A 21,958-nucleotide genomic window follows, 5' to 3' on the forward strand; every position below is an offset into this window, starting at 1 on the left:
TTCTGGGAAACCAATCCTCCTCCATCGAGGAAGGCCCACACTGGGCGCTCTAAGGTCCCCAGCACCACTCTCCCCAGTGTGCACACGGAAAGCTGGCTCTTCTCCAAAGAACACAGGTAGAGTACCTGGTACACTACTCAGCAGCATCCAGGAGCCTCTCAAACACATGTATTTTCTTTCCGTATACCTATTCACCACTGCCAATATCCTCATCTCTCCTCCTGGCCCCTTTCCTGTCATGATGTTTCTTCCTCTCAGTTTCTAAAACAGATTCTCTAGTGAAGTGATTCGCCAGGCTCTAACGCCAAAGTTTTGGCTTTACAGTTTATTTGCTGGGTGAATCAGGAAGACAATTTAACATTTCTAGGCCCCAGTTTTCTCCTCTGGTAATAACAGTGCCTACCCCTTGGGGCTGCTGTGAAAGCACTTCATTTCCTATTACTACAGCACAGTACTCATGTTTGGGCTTCTCAGGTGGCACGAGTGGTAAAGAACCTGCCTGACAATGCATGAGATGTTAGAGACGCAGGTTCGATCCCTGGGTCAGAAAGATCCCCTGGAGAAGGAAATGGCAACCCGCTCCAGTATTCTTGCCTGGAGGATCCTTATGGACAGAGAAGCCTGGCGGGCTTGTGTTCATGCTCAGACTGAGACCTTTCCACTGACTTAGTTTGGATGCCTTCCCATTGCTTTAAGGGCCACCGTACTGACAGGCCAAGCCATGTGGCTTAGCACCTAATTGTAACTCTCCTGTAGAGATCTTTGTTTTGTCTTACTGGTTTTGTCTCCAAAACTGGATCTTAAAAGACAATGTCAGGATGGTGGTTGTTTTTACAGATGGTAAAAGTAATGCATGGTCTTTATAGGAAATACAGAAAATATAGAGAAATATGAAAAAGAAATAATAAACAATCCATAATCTCACCACTAAGAGAAAACAACTGTTAACATTTTAGAGGATTTCCTTCTAAACAAGAGGATCTTAGGTTTCAGGAGACCAAGGGCCAAGTCTTAATCATCTCAGAGTTTTCCCTGGCTTTCCCACACCCAATGCTTGTCCCGCCCACAGCACCTAAGTGAGCACAGTGCAAGGAATTCTGCAGCTGACACACACTTGTTCCTTAGCTAACTGATGTACTGATTTGGCTTTCTCTGCACCTATGTGTGGACTGGCTATATACTGAAATAGGGATGGATACTGTCAGAAGCAGTGACAAAATCTGTTTGGTTCTTTGTTCAGTTGAAGCTGCTGTAAAAGTGTGCTCAGATCTGTACTCCACGTGACTGATGTCTGTGTTTGGTGGTGACAGTGTGTTTCTGCTGAGGTCTCATGTTTCCCTTTTCAAAGTACTCAGGTCTCACATACCTACAGGAATGGTCATCCCGTGAATTTTATCAGCCCAGCCTGCATAATACCGAAGAGTTTTGATGACTCCTTGCAAATCGACATAAAATGCTTGCAGGAACGGTTTGCCACCATTGAGGGATTCCATGGTCTGTGGGAAAAGAAACAGAGACTAAACTTTCCAGTGATACACTAAGTGACTGCTGGAGAAAACAAAAAAAGGAATGGAAAAATACAAATTAATCTGAATAATGATGCATACCTGGTCAACTCTGATTTCCCAAATGAAAAGATTTTAGTACTGCTTGTCGAGTTTAGTTTCCAGTAAAAGCCACCACGAGTATGTATGTGCATGTTCTTGTGCTTGGGTGTGTGCTTCCAGTAACCACTATTCCAATACATAAACACTACTGGTGATAAAGAAAGTGTTCTGCTTGTCAACCAGCTTCTGTTATATTAATGATCAGAGCTGCGTGGGGATTTTTCAGAGTCTACATCAGTAATCTGAATCCATAAAGAGGAGCAGGGACATGGGCTTTTATGCACTTGATGAGAATATAAAACGTTCTCCACAGCTGCCAAGACCCCTGCTGAGAAACGGAATGGCCATGGTGCACAGCAAGTTTATTTATTACCACCAAATAAACAAGATCTCCTCTAGGGAAGCTCATACTGTAACAACATGAGGGCTGGTTTTCTGTAAATATTTAGCTTAACAACCATTATCTATTAAGAGTGAAGTACTCGGTCCATTTAATAAAAATAGAGTTAGAGTTATTAAGCAGTTTTAGATTATAAATGTTATTATTTTAATGACACATTCCTAAATAGGATAAGTCTGTAATGTAAAGAATTTAAGAAGAATTCACTGGAATGCGAAGAGTACTTTGACTTGAGAAATAATAGGGGTTTTTACATATTTAACAAATAATATAAACAAAAACATATGTTTGCAATCTCATGTCCTCTTCCTCAAGGACATTTTACAATATATACTAGGGCTAAAATTATCTGAGTACTAACAAAACTAAAATTGAAATACTCTCCATTCAATGACATAAAAATAATATTTACAGTATAATTTATTCACGTACTATGTGTTTAAGATGGAACTCATTTAAAAATATTATGTGACCTATTCACTGTATATTAGCAAAACAAGGTATTTCCCAGTTCTTTTTAGAATATTTATAGGTCTGTGAGATGAGCGTTATACTCTCCACACAGAGGGCACAGAGCCAAGGTCTAGACTACACAGAGTAAAGTGGAGCCATTCATCAGATTCTAGGCCACCTAAGTCGTCCATCCCTATGAGCTGTGATCACCTGAGAGCTGCCAGCCCTGGGTTTATTCTCACTGTGTTTACCTGGATGCAGTATTAACTTCAGTATTCTGGTCGGGAGCTTCTCTATACTCAAGAGGCTACCTCTTAATAAAATTCACTCGTCACATGGCTTAGGAGTGTTTAAAAGTAGGACTCTCATTTAAGTGTGATGGGAAAAAGGACTTGACCACAGTGAGACATGTCAGAGAAAGGATGGCATTTGAATTTTATGACATGAAAAGATAACTGCAGAAATGAACTACATCTTCATCTAGTAAGTACTGCTAATCTAATGTTCTGAATACTGTATGGCTTTAACTGAAATAAATACTTACAGACCATCAACGTGCCCCCACCACACTATTTACGTGCCAAGAACTACACTTGGATTACAACAAAAGGAGTAAAACACACTTTTCACTCTCAAAGAAATCACAATCCAGTAAAGAGACAGCATACAGACCAGCATTCCCCCAAGGTACTCCAAAGAATTGTGTTTTGTAGGATATTGACAGGTTAGGCAGAAAATTAGTGTTGAGGCTCCAACTGGGTTGAGACACACTGAGTAGGGCTTGTCAGTCTTTAATATGCCAAGTGTCTTATGAATCTCCATGAAACACCTTTTCCCAATATGCAGAAACATCTCACTGGAAACAGCATTCCTTGAAGTACCAAACCAGAAAATGCTTTTATGGACAAATATATGTTATGCACAGCAGGAGTTCCAAACCATCTCCATAAAGCATCCATTTTTGTTTCCACACTAGAAATAGATTCATGAGGGGGATGGAAGAAGGGAGAGGGATGGTAGATGTGACAGTGCCGAAGGGACTGATGCTACGCTCCCCCAAAGGAAACCCAACAGTGAAGTGGCTTTCCAAGCAGAGGGGAGACCATAGTATTCATGGCTTTAATGCACTGACTCGACAAGGATGCCCTCAATATTAAATGACCAACTATGGGTCACGCAGGTGGAGAACAAAGACATTCCAAAATGGTTCCAGTGTCCAAAAGAGTTTGTATTCTCCAAGCAACTGACTTTCATTTTTAAAACAGCATCAACAACAACAAACCACTAGGAAAGGGTATGTCCTTTATGTGAGAAAATGATCGTTGTAGCAAAAGAAAGTTGCTGTCTCCTGTCTCTCCTTTCTATTAGTTCTAGAAAGTGACAAAAGAACAAAGGGAGCAGAGCTATATGAGAGGTCTGCATCACACCTTCTGCTTCTGAAGGATTCTCTTTGGTCAAGAGGGGCTCACACTGGAGAGGCAAAACTCTTCTCAATGCTAACAGAGTGGTTTGGCTTCCTGCGGCAACATGGTCACTTTCCCACTGCTGGACTGTTTTTGTTCTTTTCGTTGAGGGTGGGAGGGAGAGGGACAAGGAAAACAGCAAGGTGCGTACCAGTCATGGGAAGCTATGGATTTGTTCTTCAAAAGTCAATAAGAAAAGACACTCAGCTGGTCCCCAAAAGCCAAACCTCTCCCCTTCTTCATGAGTTATTATGTACTCCTTCACTTGTTCCCCAGATCTGATTCATACCATGCTTTCAGAAAGACCGAGGAATCTAAATTTCAATGGATGGTAAATTTGGTGGTAAAGACGATGTTTTCTTAGGTTACTTACTGCAAGGACTGCCCTGTCTCGTTCCACCAGGTCTGCAAGCTTATCCAACAGACGGCCTCTTTCTGAAGCATCCATCCTTCTCCATACTGAACCCAGAGAGAAAGCCAGGCGGGCTGCCTGCACTGCTTTGTCTATGTCTGCCTGTTAGAGAGGAAGAGAGATAATGACACAATAAAGGAAGAAACATTTGCTTTCACACACACACACAAAGGTGATAAGTGAACGTTAGTGGTGATGTCTGGAGAGCATAAGTTTAGTGTTTTGCTGTCTGAAGGTAGTTATTTCATAGCAATTTTTCTTCTCAGATGAACATACCTTGTCTGCTTCTTGAACTTCACACACCTGTTCTCCTGTGGCTGGATTATAGACAGGGAACACTCTCCCACTCTCTGAGTTCTGCCACTCGTTGTTAATAAAAATCTAAGGGAATAGACAACAGAATGGACTCCATGAGACTAGTGACAGAAAGTCAGTCAACAGTGCTGTATTATAAGAAAGTACTATAGTAGTAATACTTGCTCTGCCAGTATTCTTGGGCTTCCCTGGTGACTCAGATGGTAAAGAATCCACCTGCAATGCGGGAGACCTGGGTTCAATCCCTGGGTTAGGAAGATCCCCTGGAGGAGGGCATGGTAACCCACTCCAGTATTCTTGCCTGGAGAATCCCCATGGAGAGAGGAGCCTGCCAGGCTACAGTCCATGGGGTTGCAGAGTTGGACACGACAGTAGCTAAGCATAGCACAGCATATTTGCTGGTATATAACTAAAGTACAGAATTTGAAGAATTACAAGAAAACCTTGATTATTATGCAGTCTAGCCTCACCCCCAATTCAGAAATTTCCTTTGTGGTATTTTTACCTCAATGTCATCCAAAGATTAAATATAATGCTTACCTTTAGTGAATCTATCAATTACTGAGAGAGTCAAACAAGGAAGGAAGGAGAGTCTCACCTACATACAGAGCATATACTGAGGCTGAGAAAGTATTTAGTATAGTCCAAGCTCCGGCCAATACCCCTAAAGGGTACATCGTGGATCAAACTGACAGTCATCCAGCCTGAGCTACTAGTTTCTCTGTCAGAGGCCTTAAGTGACTTCACAGGGAAACCTGAATGGTGCTGGAACAAGCATTTGCCTAATTTATAGTAAGAACCAGAACACAGCAATGACTGACCAAACCAACTGGTGAGTTGAACAACTTATATGTGTAAACCCCAATTAGATCTCTTTCCTTGTGCTGGGTAGGCAAAGGGAAAAGGCCTGGAACTGTCGAATTGGTCTCTCCAGGGTTTTTCTTAAGAGCCTTGGTCTCTTTATATAGGAAATGAAGGCTATTTTAAAATGGCAGAGACTAATGGCTTAAGAAATTATGGAAGTCAATTTCTCAGGAGATTTGTAAGAGATGAGTTAAAGGAGGAGGGAAAATATGGGCAAAAACATTAAATTTTTATTGACATTAAGAGAAAATCCAAACTAATATTTTGGACTATGAAAGCTCAAAGAATACAAAGATATTTTACATAAAGTTTATGGCTCAACGACAAAAGTTTCTGAACTTATGAACCATTTAGTAGCCAGTCACTTTAGAACAAACACAATGATAAGCTGATTTGCTACTGCCTGGCATTTTAATAATTACAGATGAGGCTAAGTGAGTGTATAGCTACCATTTTAAATATTAAGTTCTAGATTATGTCACATCTTTGCTTTTTCTTTGATTTGATAAAACAATGAACCTGTGTTGAAGGAGTCTTCTTTTACTGAAAGCTTTTTAAGATAAAAGAAGGGAAAAAATACCTTAAGCCTATAAACACATTTAATACAAATGTCTTGGGCACAAACACAGTGACTTTGTAACAATTTTTAAATTTTTACTATGGATGTGTAAACATGCTGTATTCATTTGTATAATGTATTTAATAGATGCAAGGTATTTCTAAACACAGGAGAGGTAAGGATGATTAAGAGTTCCAGTCTTTCAGGGTCAACAGTCCCTAGCAGTTTATTAAATACTCACAACAACCCTAATGGCAGGATTTTATTATTTCAACTGAAGATGAAAACATTACACTTGATCTTAGCCAAAAGGCCGAGAAACGATGAAGATGAAAACATTAAGAGAGGTTAATAGTCAGAAAAAGCAGGTCATCTCTGGGGCTCTGATTCAGTCTGCTCCCCTTCTCACTACATCCTGCTTTCCAGACGTGCTCAGACCAAAGAAACACAATTATTTAATAGTTATAAGCCTCTTTTCACGCCATTTAACAAATTTCCTAACATTTTACAGCTCATCGAATCTGTATACCCCTTTGAAATGCAGTATTATCTTAAAGGTAACAAAAGAAAAACAATTATTAGAGGTTAGTTTCATTAAACATTCACTTCTAGACCTTATCAGGTTTAAGGGAGAATGGAATGGGTTGTGCCAATACTCTTTTTATTCACTATTTGACTAAAACTTCTTAAATCTTGATAAATCATCAGATCCAATTACAGTTTTTAAGCTTTAATGAACAGTTCTAAATGTATGTGGTGGTGGTGGTTTAGTCACTCGGTCATGTCTGACCCTGTGGACTGCAGCCTGCCAGGCTGCTCTGTCCATGGAATTCTCCAGGCAAGAATACTGGACTGGGTTGCCATTTCCTCCTCCAGGGAATCTTCCTGACCCAGGGATCGAACCTGGGTCTCCTGCATTGCAGACAGATTCTTTACTGACTGAGCCACCAGGAATGTATGTAAGGACTGATATTCCATGACCTTTTATTGTTTCTTAGAGGTCTTTCAAAGATCAAACAGAAAAATTACTTCCTTTTTAATAGAATAAAATTCATCCTCTTACTGTTATTTAAGCCCACAGATCATTTTCTCAGTATAAAATATAGTATGGGATCTTTTTAAAAAAATTAATTAATTTATTTTAATTGGAAGCTAATTACCCTACAATATTGTGGTGGTTTTTGCCATACATTGACATGAATCAGTCACAGGGTTCCATGTGTTCCCCTGTGCCAAATCCCCCTCCCACCTATCTCCCCATCCTATCCCTCTGGGTTGTCCCAGTGCACCAGCTTTGAGTGTCCTGTTTCATGCATCGAACTTGAACTGGTCATCTATCTCACATATGGTAATACACATGTTTCAATGTTACTCTTTTCCTATTTGGAACCAGTCTGTTTTTTTCATGTCCAGTTCTAACTGTTGCTTACTGACCTGCATACAGATTTCTCAAGAGGTAGGTCAGGTGGTCTGGTATTCCCATCTCTTTCAGAATTTTCCAAAGTTTATTGTGATCCACACAGTCAAAGTCTTTGGCATAATCAATAAAGCAGAAATAGATGTTTTTTCTGGAACTCTCTTGCTTTTTCGATGATCCAGCGGTTGTTGGCAATTTGATCTCTGGTTCTCTGCCTTTTCCAAAACCAACTTGAACATCTGGAAGTTCACAGTTCACGTATTGTTGAAGTCTGGCTTGGAGAATTTTGAGCATTACTTTACAAGCATGTGAGATGAGTGCAACTGTGTGGTAGTTTGAGCTTTCTTTGGCATTGCCTTTCTAAGGGATTGGAATGAAAACTGACCATTTCCAGTCCTGTGGCCACTGCTGAGTTTTCCAAATTTGCTGGAACAACAGACTGGTTCCAAACAGGGAAAGGAGTATGTCAAGGCTGTATACTGTCACTGTGCTTATTTAACTTATATGCAGAGTACATCATGAGAAATGCTGGGCTGGATGAAGCACAAGCTGGAACCAAGATTACCAGGAGAAATATTAATAATCTCAGATATGCAGATGATACCACTCTATGGCAGAAAGAGAGGAAAAACCAAAGAGCTTCTTGATGAGTGAAAGAGAAGAGTGAAAAAGTTGGCTTAAAGCTCAACGTTCAGAAAACAAAGATCATGGCATCTGGTCCCATCACTTCATGGCAAATAGAAGGAGAAACAGTGGAAAGAGTGGCTGACTATTTTGGGGGGCTCCAAAATCACTGTAGATGGTGACTGCAGCCATGAAATTAAAGGATGCTTGCTCCTTGGAAGAAAAGTTATGACCAACCTAGACAGCATATTAAAAAGCAGAGACATTACTTCGCCAACAAAGGTCCATCTAGTCAAGGATATGGTTTATTCAGTAGTCACGTATGGATGTGAGATTTGGACTTTAAAGAAAGCTGAGCACCGAAGAACTGATGCTTTTGAACTGTGGTGTTGGAGGAGACTCTTGAGTCCCTTGGACTGCAAGGAGATCCAACCAATCAATCCCAAAGGAAATCAGTCCTGAAAGTTCATTGGAAGGACTGATGCTGAAGCTGAAACTCCAATACTTTGGCCACCTGATGCAAAGAACTGACTCATTTGAAAAGCTCCTGATGCTGGGAAAGATTGAAGGTGGGAGAAGGGGACAACAGAGGATAAGATGTTTGGATGGCATCACTGACTCAATGGACATGAGTTTGAGTAAACTCTGGGAGTTGGTGATGGACAGCGAGGCCTGGCATGCTGCAGTCCATGGGGTCGCAGAGTCGGACATGACTGAGCGACTGACCTGAACTGAACTGAACGTTACTCTCAAATCATCCCACCCTCGCCTTTTCTCGCAGAGTCCAAAAATCTGTTCTTTATTATCTGTGTCTCTTTTACTGTCTCACATATAGGGTCATCATTACCATCTTTTAAAATTCCATATATATGCATTAATATACTGTGTTAGTGTTTTTCTCTCTGACTTACTTCACTGTGTGTAATAGGCTCCAGTTTCATTCCCTGCATAGGAACTGACTCAAAAGCATTCTATTTAATAGCTGAGTAATATTCCATTGTGTATTTTTACCACCACTTTCTATTTTTTTAACTTATTTTTTTTATTGAAGGATAATTGCTTTACAGAATTTTGTTTTCTGAGGTTTTCTGAAACCTCAACATGAATCAGCCATAAGGTATACATATATCCCCTCCCTTCTGAACCAACCTCCCAACTCCCTCTCCATCCCATTCCTCTAGGTTGATAGAAAGACTGAGTTTCCTGAGCCATACAGCAAATTCCCGTTGGCTATCTATTTTACATATCGCAATGTAATTTTCCATGTTACTCTTTCCATACATCTCACCCTCTCTTGCGCCCTCCCCGTGTCTGTAAGTCCATTCTCTATGTCTATTTCTCCACTGCTGCCCTTTAAATAAGTTCTTCAGTACCATTCTTCTAGATTCCATATGTATGTGTTAGAATACGATATTTATCTTTCTGACTTACTTCACTCTGTATAATAGGTTCTAGGTCCATCCTCCTCATCAGGACTGACTCAAATGCATTCCTTTTTATGGCTGAGTAATATTCCATTGTGTATATGTACCACAATTTCTTTATCCATTCATCTGTTGATGGACATCTAGGCTGCTTCCATGTTCTAGATAACGTAAATAGTGCTGCAGTCAACAATGGGATACATGTGTCTTTTTAAATTTTGGTTTCCTCAGTGTGTATTATGCCCAGGAGTGAGACTGTTGGGTCATATGGTGGTTTTAGTCCTAGTTTTTTAAGGAATCTCCATACCATCTTCCATAGTGGCTGTATCAATTTACTTTCCCACCAACAGTGCAAGCATACCATTTTCTCTATACCCTCTCCAGCATTTATTGTTTGTAGATATTTTGATGATGGCCATTCTGACCGGTGTGGGGTGATATCTCATTGTAGTTTTGATTTGCATTTCTTTAATAATGAGTGATGTTGAGCATCTTTTCATGTGTTTGTTAGCCATCTGTATGTCTTCTTTGGAGAAATGTCTGTTTAGGTCTTTTTCCCACTTTTTGATTGGGTTGTCTGTTTTTCTGGCATTGAGTTGTATGAGCTGCTTGTATATTTTGGAAATTAATCCTTTATCAATTGTTTTATTTGCTATTATTTTATCCCATTCTGAGGGCTGTCTTTTCACTTTGCTTATAGTTTCTTTGCTGTACAAAAGCTTTTAAGTTTAATCAGGTCCCACTTGTTTACTTTTGTTTTTATTTCCATTACTCTAGGAGGTGGGTCATAGAGGATCTTCCTTTGGTTTATGTCATCTAGTGTTCTGCCTTTGTTTTCCTCTAAGAGTTTTATAGTTTCTGGTCTTACATTTAGGTCCATTTTGAGTTTATCTTTGTGTATGGTGTTAGGAAGTGTTCTAATTTCATTCTTTTACATGTAGCTGTCCAGTTTTCCCAGCACCATTTATTGAAGAGGCTGTCTTTGCTCCACTGTATATTCTTGCCTCTTTTGTCATAAATAAGGTGCCCATTGGTGCAAGAGTTTATTTCTGGGCTTTCTCTCTTGTTCCATTGGTCTATATTTCTGTCTCTGTTCCAGTACCATACAGTCTTGATGACTGTAGCTTTATAGTATAATCTAAAGTCAGGAAGGTTGATTCCTCCAGCTCCATTCTTCTTTATCAAGACTGCTTTGGCTATTTGGGGTCTTTTGTGTTTCTATATGAATTGTGAAATTTTTTGTTCTAGTTTTGTGAAAAACGCCATTGGTAATTTGATAGAGGTCACACTGACTCTGCAGATTGCATTTGGTAGTATAGTCATTTTCACAACATTGATTCTTCCTACCCAGGAACATGGAATATCTCTCCATCTGTTCATGTCATCTTTGATTTCTTTCCTCAGTGTCTTATAATTTTCTGTGTACAGTTCTTTTGTCTCCTTAGGTAAGTTTATTCCTAGATATTTACTTCTTTTTGTTGCAATGGTGAATGGGATTGATTCCTTAACTTCTTTTTCTGATTTTTCATTGCTAGTATATTGAAATGCAAGTGATTTCTGTGTATTGATTTTGTATCCTGCAACTTTGATAAATTAACTGATTAGCTCTATTAATTTTCTAATACTATCTTTAGGGTTTTCTATATACAGTATCATGTCATCTGCAAACAGTGAGAGTTCTACTTCTTCTTTTCCAACCTGGATTCCTTTCATTTCTTTTTCTTCTCCGATTGCTGTAGCTAGGACTTCCAGAACTATGTTGAATAATAGTGGTGAAAGTGGACACCCTTGTCTTATTCCTGATCTTAGGGGGAATGCTTTCAGTTTTTTCACCATTGAGAATAATGCTTGATGTAGGCTTATCATATATGGTCTTTACTATGTTGAAGTATGTTCCTATGCCCATTTTTTGAAGAATTTTTATCATAAGTGGGTGCTGAATTTTGTCAAAGGCTTTTTCTGCATCTATTGAGATTATCATATGATTTTATCTTTCATATCTTTTAATATGGTATATCACATTGATTTTTGTGTATATTGAAGAATCCTTGCATTCCTGGAATAAACCCAACTTGATCATGGTGTATGAGCTTTTTGATGGGTTGCTGAATTCTGTTTGCTAAAATTCTGTTGAGGATTTTTGCATCTGTGTTCATCAGTGATATTGGCCTGCAGTTTTCTTTATTGTGTTGTCTTTGCCTGGTTTTGGTATCAGGGTGATGGTGGCCTCATAGAATGAGTTTGGAAGTGTTCCTTCCTCTGCAATTTTTTGAAAGAGTTTTAGAAGGACAGGCATTAGCTCCTCTCTAAATACTTGACAGAATTCTCCTGTGAAGCCATCTGGTCCTGGGCTTTTGTTTTTTGGGAGATTTTTACAGCATCAATTTCAGTGCTTGTTATTGGGCTGTTCATAATTTCTATTTCTTTTGGTTCAGTCTTGATAGAACTTTTCTAAGAATCTGTCCATTTCTTCCAGGTTACCCATTTTATTCCCATACAGTTGTTCATAACAGTCTCTTATAATCCTTTGTAGTTCTGTTGTAACCTCTCCTTTTTAATTTCTAATTTTGTTCATTTGATTCTTTTTTTTTATGACTCTAGCTAAAGGTTTTTCAATTTTGTTTACCTTCCAAAATAATCAGCTTTCAGTTTTATTAATCTTTACTACTGTTTCTATCATTTCTTTTTCATTTATTTCTGCTCAGATCTTTGATTTCTTTCCTTCTACTAATTTTGGAGGTTTTTTGTTCTTCTTTTTCCAGTTGTTTTAGGTGTAAAGTTAGGTTGTCTATTTGATATTTTTCTTGTTTCTTGAGGTAGGATTGTATTGCTATAAACTTCCCTTTTAGAACTGCTTTTGCTACTTCATCCCATAGGTTTTGAGTTATGTTTTGTCATTTGTTTCAAAAATTTTTTTGATTTCCTTTTTGATTTCTTCAGTAACCTGTTGGTTATTTAGAAACGTGTTGTTTAATCTCCATATGTTTGTGTTTCTTAACAGCTTTTTTCTTATAATTGATATCTAGTCTCATAGCATTGTGTTCGGAGATGCTTAATATGATTTCAATTTTCTTAAATTTACTGAGGTTTGATTTGTGACCCAAGATGTGGTCTATTTTGGAGAATGTTCCATGTGCACTTGAGAAGAAGGTGTATTCTTCTGCCTTTGGATGGAATGTCCTGAAGAAATCAATGAGATCCATCTCATCTAATGTGTCATTTAAGATTGTGTTTCCTTATTAATTTCTGTTTTGATGATCTGTCCATTGGTGTGAGTGGGGAGGTAAAGTCTCCTACTATTATCGTGTTACTGTCAGTTTCTCCTTTTACTTCTGTTAGTGTTGGACTTATGTATTGAGGTGCTCCTATGTTGGGTGCATAGATATTTACAATTATTATGTCTTCCTCTTGGATTGATCCCTTGATCATTATGCTGTGTCCTTCCTTACCTCTTGTAATCTTCTTTAAGATCTATTTTGTCTGAAATGAAGATTGCTACTCCAGCTTTCTTTTGCTTCCCATTTGCATGGAATATATTTTTCCATCCTCTCACTTTCATATGTCAATATGTGTCTTGAGGTCTGAAGTGGATTTCTTGTAGACAGCATATATATGGGTCTTGTTTCTGTAACCAGTCAGTCTGCATCTTTTGGTTGGAGCATTTAATCCATTTACATTTAAAGTAATTATTGACATATATGTTCCTATTGCCATTTTCTTAATTGTTTGGGGTTGATTCTGTAGATCTTTTTTCTTCTCTTGTATTTCTTGACTATATAAGTCTCTTTAACACTTGTTATAAAACTGGTTTGGTGGTACTGAATTCTCTTAACTTTTGCTTGTCTGAAAAGCTTTTGATTTCCAATTTTGAATTGGAATGAGATTTTGAATGAGATCCTTGCTGGGTATAGTAATCTTGGTTGTAGAATTTTCCCTTTCAGTACTTTATATATATCCTGCCATTCCCTTCTGGCCTGCAGAGTTTCTGCTGAAAGATCAGCTGTTAAGCACGTGGGGTTTCCCTTGTATCTTACTTGTCGCTTCTCCCTTGCTGCTTTTAATATTCTTTCTTTGTGTTTCCGTTCCGTTCCGTCGCTCAGTCGTGTCCGACTCTTTGCGACCCCGTGGACTGTAGCCTACCAGGCTTCTCCATCCATGGGATTCTCCAGGCAAGAATACTGGAGTGGGTTACCGTTTCCTTCTCCAGGGGATCTTCCCGACCCAGGGATCGAACCCAGGTCTCCCGCATTGGAGGCAGACGCTTTAACCTCTGAGCCACCAGGGAAGCCCTTCTTTGTGCTTAGTCTTTGTTAGTTTAATTAGTATGTGTCTTGGTGTGTTTCTCCTTGGGTTTATCCTGGATGGGACTCTTTGCGCCTCTGGGACTTGATTGACTATTTCCGTTTCCATGTTGGGGAAATTTTCAACTATAATCTCTTCCAAAATTTTCTCATACCCTTTCTTTTTCTCTTCTTCTTCTGGGACGCCTATAATTCGAATGTTGGTGCATTTGATATTGTCCCAGAGGTCTCTGAGGCTATCCTCAGTTCTTTTCATTCTTTTTACTTTTTTCTGCTCTTCAGAAGTTATTTCCACCATTTTATCTTCCAGCTCACTGATTCGTTCTACTGCTTCAGACATTCTGCTATAGATTCCTTCTAGAGTATTTTTAATTTCAGTACCTGTGTTGTTTGTCTCTGCAGGTTTATTCTTTAATTCTTCTAGGTCTTTTTAAACTGATTCTTGCATTTTCTCCATTTTATTTTCAAGGTTTTCGATCATCTTTACTCGTTTTTCTGAATTCTTTTTCAGGTAGCTTGCCTATTTCCTCTTCATTTATTTGGACTTCTGTGTTTCCAGTTTGTTCCTTCATTTATGTAGTATTTCTCTGCCTTTTCATCATTATTTTTTTAACTTATTGTGTTAGAGGTCTCCATTTCCCAGGCTTCAAGGTTGAATTTTTTCTTCCTTTTGGTTTCTGCCCTTCTAAGGTTGGTCCAGTGCTTTGTGTAAGATTTGTATAGGGTGAGATTTTTGTTTGTTTTTCCTCTGATGTGCAAGGCTGAGTGAGGTGGTAATCCTGTCTGCTGATGACTGAGTTCATAGTTTTGTTTTGTTTGCTGCTTAGATGAGGCATCCTGCACAGGGTGCTGCTGGTGGTTGGGTGATGCCAGATCTTGTATTCAAGTAGTTTCCTTTGTGTGAGTTCTCACTAATTGATACTCCCTATGGTCAGTTCTCTGGTAGTCTAGGGTCTTGGAGTCAGTGATTCTACTCCAAAGGTTCAGGGCTTGATCTCTGGTCAGGAATGAAGATTCCACAAGTGGTTTGTTATGGCATTAAGTGAGATTAAAATAAATATCCAAAAATGGTAAACCAAAGATGAACCCCAGACAAATGGCAGTTACAAAATCAGGCAAATAATAATTAAAATAATGGAATATATACATATCACCCATAAGCAAAGTCAAGACCGTCCAGCAAAAGTACAGTACAGTAGACTGACCTGGCAACAAAGGAAATAAAAAAATTATATTTACCAGTGAAGAACAAAACTAACTAAAGCAAAACTGGAAAGCAAAACTAAAGCAAGGTGCCAAGTGAGGAATAAAGCAATGAAAACAAAAGTAACAAATCTGTTGGGAGGAAAGGAAAGAGAGACTAGATATGCAAAGTTAAATAGAGGTAGATGAAAATTTATATACACTAAAGATTAACTGCAAGGGGAAAAGAACAGTAGGAAAGGCAAATGAATAAATGTAGAAAAAATATAATAGGCTTTAAAAATTAAAATTATAAAAAAGAAAATAAGAAAAATAAAAGAAGGAAAAAGGATAACTCCACAGAATCGCAAAAGCCCAACCTAGAGGCAGAAGTTTATAACAATAATAAAAAGTGTGACTGAATATACACATATACATATACACCTATAAGCAAAATCAAAACGGTCCAACAAAAATAAATTACAATAGGTTGATCTGTCAAACGAAGGAAACCAAAAATTATATCTACCAGAACAAAACTAACTAAAGCACAAACTGGAAAACAAAACTAAAGCAAGGTACCAACTGGGGAATAAAGCAATGAAAATAAAGCTAACAAATATGTTAAGAGGAAAGGAAAGAAAGAAAGAACAGATATGCAAAGTTAACAGAGATAAAGAAGATTTATATAAAGATTAACTGTAAGGGGAAAAGAATAGTAGGAAAAACAAAGGAATAAATGTAGAAAAAATAATAATAGGTTTAAAAATTAAAAAAGAAAAAAAAAACGAAAACTCCACAGAACTGCAAAAGCCCAGAGGTTTATAACAACTATAAAAAATGTGACTGAGGGGAAAAAAAAGCTCAAAAAGCTTAACTGTTTCACAGTGCCAATAAAATCGGCAACTGTAACAGAGGGGGGAAGAAAAAGGAAAAAAATCCAAAAGAATCTACAGAGCAAGTCAAAACGTAAGAATAACAAGTGCTTTTCTTGAGTCACCGCTGTCAGGGTCCTTTCCCTCGCCGGGAGTCACAGTGCACCTTACCTCCCTACCGCATCCTCCAACACTGTGCTGATCTCTGGACCTGCTGTGGGGGCAGCTGAGATTCCAATCTGGTCCTACTCTCCTGTGTGTTCTTGCCTCCAGTGTCCATAGCTATCAGAGCTAGTGTGTTTTCTTTTGTGGAAGCTCTCAATGGCCTTTTATATATTCCATAGACATAGAGTCTGTCTAGTTGATCATGTGGGTTTAATCTGCAGCTTGTACAGCTGGTGGGGAGGTTTTTGGTCTTCTTCCTTAGCCACACTGCCCCTGGGTTTCAATTGTAGTTTTATTTCCACCTCTGCATGTGGGTCGTCCACTGGGGTTTGCTAACTGCCCTGGAGGACTGGGGTTTGCCCCTGTGAGGGCCAGGTGTAGAGGTGGTGCAGTTGCTTGGGTTGCAGGGGTTCTGGCAGCACTAGGTGTTCAGGAGTTGGCGGCTAGGGCAGCAGGATATATATTGCTCTGTAAGTGTATGGCAACCAGTATTGGCCCATACGCTCCAGTATTCTTGCCTGGAGAACCCCCCATCCCTGACAGAGACGCCTGGCAAGCCACAGTCTACAGGGTCACAAAGAATCTGACACTACTGAAGCAACCCTGCACGCACAGGCACAAGACTTTTTTTGTCTGTGGCAGCTCTGCCCCAGTGAAGAGTTGAGTGTGAAGGTGGCACAGCTGCTTGGCTTGCCAGGACCCTGGTGGCACAAGTGTGCAGGGACATGGACTGCCTCCATTGCAGAGTTATGGCCCTATCAGAGTCTTTTTCCCAGCCTCTTATAGCTGGCGATCAGAAGGACTCTTTGGGCAGTCTATCTCCCTAGCTCCACCGTTCAGATACTTGAGAGGGCTCCCTTGCCTGGGGTCCTTCTCGGTTGTTTGGCACATCAGGCATTTAGAGGGGCCCCCCTGTCTGGGGTCCTACTCTGTAAATCAGCACATCAGGCACATAAAAGGGCACCCCGGATGGGGTCCTACTCTGTAGTTCAATGCATCAGAAGTTTGTTTGATGGGCCAGCCTCTCTATTGTTCAGCTACCCATACTGGTATGTGGAGAGAGAGGCTATGGTGATGGCTCCACCTGCTAGGCGTGACTCAGCAGTATCGCCTTGCTTCTATGGCTGCTGGGCTTTCCTCCGCAGGCATTTCCCAGCACAGTCTCCTCCCTCACATCCCCATGATCCATCTCTCCACAGTCAACAGCAGCCCTCACCCTGGGATTGCTCCACAATCCCCAAACTCCAGCTCCCAGTCGCTGCACCCTCCAGGGTACCTGCGTCCCTGTCCAGGGTATGTATGGCTGTGGCAAGGACTGTCTGATTCTCAATCCACTTAGGCTGCCACAGATAAGCTGTTTCAGCCTCAAATGTTTCTCCTCTGACTCAGTTAACCCGATGTGGGGATCAGACCCCTGCTTCAGTTCCTCTACTGGCCAAGGCAGGTCCAGTCCTACTAACACCCCTGTTTTTCCCCCTAGTTACTTAATCCTACCAAGTTTTGCATGGTTCTATATATTATTTTCCATTGGTCAGGTACTCCTGTCTGCAGGCACTTCTGTGTCTGAAAGTGTATTCCTGATGTATCCGTGAAGAGAGATGTACTCCACATCCACCTACTCCTCTGCCATCTTGTTCTCTCCTGTACCACAACTTTCTTATCCATTCATCTGCTGATGGATATCTAGGCTGCTTCCATGTCCTAGATATTGTAAACAGTGCTGCAGTGAACACTGGGATACACGTGTCTCCTTCAGTTCTGATTTTCCTCTGGTTATATGCCCAGCAGTGGGATTGCTGGGTCGTATGGCAGTTCTATTTCCATTTTTTTAAGGCGTCTCCACACTGTTCTGAGTAGTGGCTATAGTAGTTTGCATTCCCACCAACAGTGTAAGAGGGTTCCCTTTTCTGCACACACTCTCCAGCATTTATTGTTTTAAAATACAGTATGGGATCTTAACAAGCTTTTTCTGTATCTTGCAAATTTCTTCATTCTAGGAAATATTTCATCATCACTCATCAATTATTTCCAACTATGCCAAAAAGTTTAAAATAATAAGGAAACAAAAAACATTATGAAACTATCTAGAAATGACTAAATATATCACCAGTAGGAGGAGAAGGGGACAACAGAGATGGGATGGACAGATGGCATCACTGACTCAATGGACATGAGTTTGAGCAAGCTCCGGGAGATGGTGAAGGACAGGGAAGCCTGGCGTGCTGCAGTCCATGGGGTCACAAAGGGTCGGACATGACTAAGCAACAGAACAATTCCATCATCCTTTGGTTTTATTACTGTATTATCCAAAGTAATGCATTATTATGTCTCAAAAGTATATAAATAAAAGAAGTATGATGACACCAGCTTTGTCATATTCTTTTTTCCTTTCATTGAACACAGTTAAGAATTCAGAATTTTTCATTTCTGTTCATTATGAGAAAAAGAAAAAATCTAATAGAAAAAGACATTTCATAACTGCTAGATGAGTCAGCAGCTGAAAGCAAAGAGACAGAAACACTAGAGACACTGTTGATGAGGGTGAAATTTACTATATAAGCAAAATCTTGGACTATGAGCCCTTAGGATAAATAAATGCACTTTCTCCAAATTAATCAGAGAGCAAATAAGATAATTATAAACATAAAAAAGAAAATATGATAGTCTAACCTAGCTAAAGCTGAAACTGCAATACTTTGGCCACCTCATGAGACGAGTTGACTCACTGGCAAAGACTCTGATGCTGGGAAGGGTTGGGGGCGGGAGGAGAAGGGGACGACCGAGAATTAGATGGCTAGATGGCATCACTGACTCTGTGGACATGAGTTTGAGTGAACTCCGGGAGTTGGTGATGGACAGGGAGGCCTGGTGTGCTGTGATTCACGGGGTCGCGGAGAGTCGGACACGACTGAGCGACTGAACTGAACTGAACCTAGCTAGCTATTCAACAGGAAGGACTTAGTAATTTTAAACAATCCTATTTTGATTTTAAGAAACAAGAATTCTTTTAAGATATTTGTGGGCAAAAATTTAGTTGATATGATTCATAAATGGACAAATGCTAAAAGTATGTGTATATACAAAGGTGACTGAGGACAGATATTACGTAGAAATAAGAAGTTCATTGGAATGATCAATGTTATTTACATTTATAAACCAAAATGAAAATCTTTTAGTAATTATGGAACAAAAATGGTCATGCTCTTTTCTACCAAATGAGGAGCTTTCAAACTTTTCAATAGTATTACATTATGATAAGGCAAATGCAAGAAGAACCAGAACAATAAGATATAACCTATTAGAAATGTATTTAAGTATACAATCAGTATTTATTACATATATATTTCCAGTTTCAAACATGATGGCTGATGAGCAGATGTATATGTGTTCAGTCACTCATTCATGTCCAACTCTTCGCAAACTCATGGACTATAGCCCGCCAGGTTCCTCTGTCCATGGAATTTTTCAGGCAAGAATATTGAAGTACATTGCCATTTCCTGTTTCAGGGATCTTCTTAACACAGAGGTCAAACCCATGTCTCCTGCATTGGCAGGCGGACTCTTTACCACTATGCCACCTGGGTAGTTGCATTCAAAGGCCATTGCTCATTTCATGTACATAGACATCCAACACCAGGAAAATATGGAAGAAACATTGGTTTTGTTTAAATTCTTGTTCTATTGCTTTCACTATCTCTGTACTTTCACTTTTCTAAATTTTTCATAAAATAACTTAAAGTTTTAAAATTATATAGCCTCCACTGGACCCAGATGGTAAATATGACGACTATTTTTCCTGGTACACCAAAAGTTAAAACATTTTATATTCTTACTATGCTGTTATTTTTATAAACCAAGCTTCCCTGGTGGCTCAGACAATAAAGAATCTGCCTGCAATGCAGGTGACCTGGGTTCGATCCCTGGGTTGAGAAGATGCCCTGGAGAAGAGAATGGCAACCCATTCCAGTATTCTTGCCTGGATAATTCAATGGACAAAGGAGCCTGCCAGGCTCCAGTCCATGGGGTCACAAAGAGTTAGACATGACTGAGTGATTAACACTTTACTTTTTTTCAGTCTTATGACAAAAAACAAAGGAAAACAAATTCCTCTGAAATACTTGAAGGTTTTCAGATTTTCTGAGCATTTTCAAAAGTTTGGAATGCTGTCTAAAGTGTTCCCCTCTCATCAAGGCTCCCTGAAGAAATACTGTATCTCAAGGCTGTAGAGGAAAAGGACAAGATGATCTTGGAATATTGTGGTGCAGGAAATTAAATTATGCTCAAAACCTGATGGGGACATATCAAAGGGACACAGGAGACAACATAAAGGGTGTCCCAGTGGCCAATACTGGGATAATTCAAGCAACAAAACAAGTGAGATAGTGAGGGATTATTACCCAAAGAACAAAAAGGCATCCAAAAGTCCATATGCTATAATTTTTTTATGGATAAATAAATGAAGAATAAGGAAAAGCTGTTCTTAACAGTAGAATTCAAATTAATTGCTATCAAGGAATGATGGGATTAGATTGTCACAGGTGTCAAACCCCACAATAGTAATTGCTTCAAGCAAATATCATTAAATGGATGGTAAAATTATAATGAAAAGTTGGGCGTTTATGTAGTCTCAGTGTATCTCCTCTCAAGATACTTATTAATTACAAAGTAAAAAATAGTAATTGGAGAAACGTGGCAGACAGTACCTCAATTAAGTTATCAAGGTCAGTATCACCAGTAATGGGACAAATTGATCTTAATTTATTAAGTGTTCATCTGCTTGTCCTACTGATAATTAGAAAGCTATGTTGAAATCTCCCACTTTGGTGTCAGACCTGTCAAAATATCCCTTAGCTCTATCATTTTTACACTTATAAATTTTGTTATTTTATTACTGAATTAAATAGAACTATTTAGATTCTCTGATAAAACCATTTCTCAATATGCAGTGACCCTCTTTATTACTAATAAAGCTCTGTGTCTTAAAGACTATTTTAACATGAGTAAAGCCATCTAAGCTTTTCTTTAGTAATTTCTTGATATATCTTTCCCATCACATTACTCTCAATTACATCTTTATTATTTTGATGTGCCCCTTTAAGTGATGCATGAATGACTACATTCTATTCAATATGAAAATCTCTGTCTTTTAGCTGGCAAGTTGAATACATTTGTATTTACTGTGATCATATTTTGTGTTAAATTATGTGCTTTTGAACTGTGATCCTGGAGAAGACTCTTGAGAGTCCCTTGGACTGCAAGGAGATCCAACCAGTCCATTCTAAAGGAGATCAGTCCTGGGTGTTCATAAGAGGGTCTGATGCTGAAGCTGAAACTCCAATACTTTGGCCACCTCATGTGAAGTAGTTGACTCACTGGAAAAAGAGTCTGATGCTAGGAGGGGTTGGGGGTGAGAGGAAACGGGGACGACAGAGAATGAGATGGGTGGATGGCATCACCGACTCGATGGACATGAGTTTGAGTGAACTCTGGGAGTGGGTGATGGACAGGGAGGCCTGGAATGCTGTGATTCATGGGGTCACAAAGAGTCGGACATGACTGAGCGACTGAACTGAACTGATGTGTTTTGTGATATTTGGACTTAATGTTTCCTATTTGTCTTGCTTTATTTTACTTCCTGTTTTCTCCTTTCTTGATTAATGCTTGTTGTTTGCTTTACAATTTAATTTCCCTCTTTCATCTGTTTTGAAACTGTGTATGATCTTTCTATTCTTTCATTGGTTATCCATGATATTTTATCATGAATATCTAACAAAATTAAGTCTAAAGTTAATACATATTTTAACATTTCCCCAAAATAATTACAAGGGCCTTAGAACACAAAATCTAATCACTCTTCTCCAGGTGTTTACTTGTTATAAATTCATTATTTTATGCAG

The 21,958-nt window shown here is 39.2% G+C and overlaps 1 protein-coding gene across 1 annotated transcript in view; it reads right to left on the reverse strand.

Moving 5' to 3' along the window:
* Positions 1-21,958, reverse strand: part of ALDH1A2 (aldehyde dehydrogenase 1 family member A2) — a 116,076-nt gene that overhangs the window by 58,370 nt on the left and 35,748 nt on the right. Inside the window, exons 2-4 of the mRNA XM_055436113.2 lie at positions 4,612-4,716; positions 4,297-4,437; positions 1,367-1,496 (exon numbers count right to left, since the gene is read on the reverse strand). Of these exons, the coding sequence (XP_055292088.1) occupies positions 1,367-1,496; positions 4,297-4,437; positions 4,612-4,716 (376 nt within the window). The remainder of the gene's footprint in view (positions 1-1,366; positions 1,497-4,296; positions 4,438-4,611; positions 4,717-21,958) is intronic.

This window comes from Moschus berezovskii, chromosome 9 (genome assembly GCF_049115385.1).
Source record: "Moschus berezovskii isolate FMDL1 chromosome 9, NW_MosBer_1.0, whole genome shotgun sequence".
Classification (NCBI taxonomy): domain Eukaryota; kingdom Metazoa; phylum Chordata; class Mammalia; order Artiodactyla; family Moschidae; genus Moschus; species Moschus berezovskii.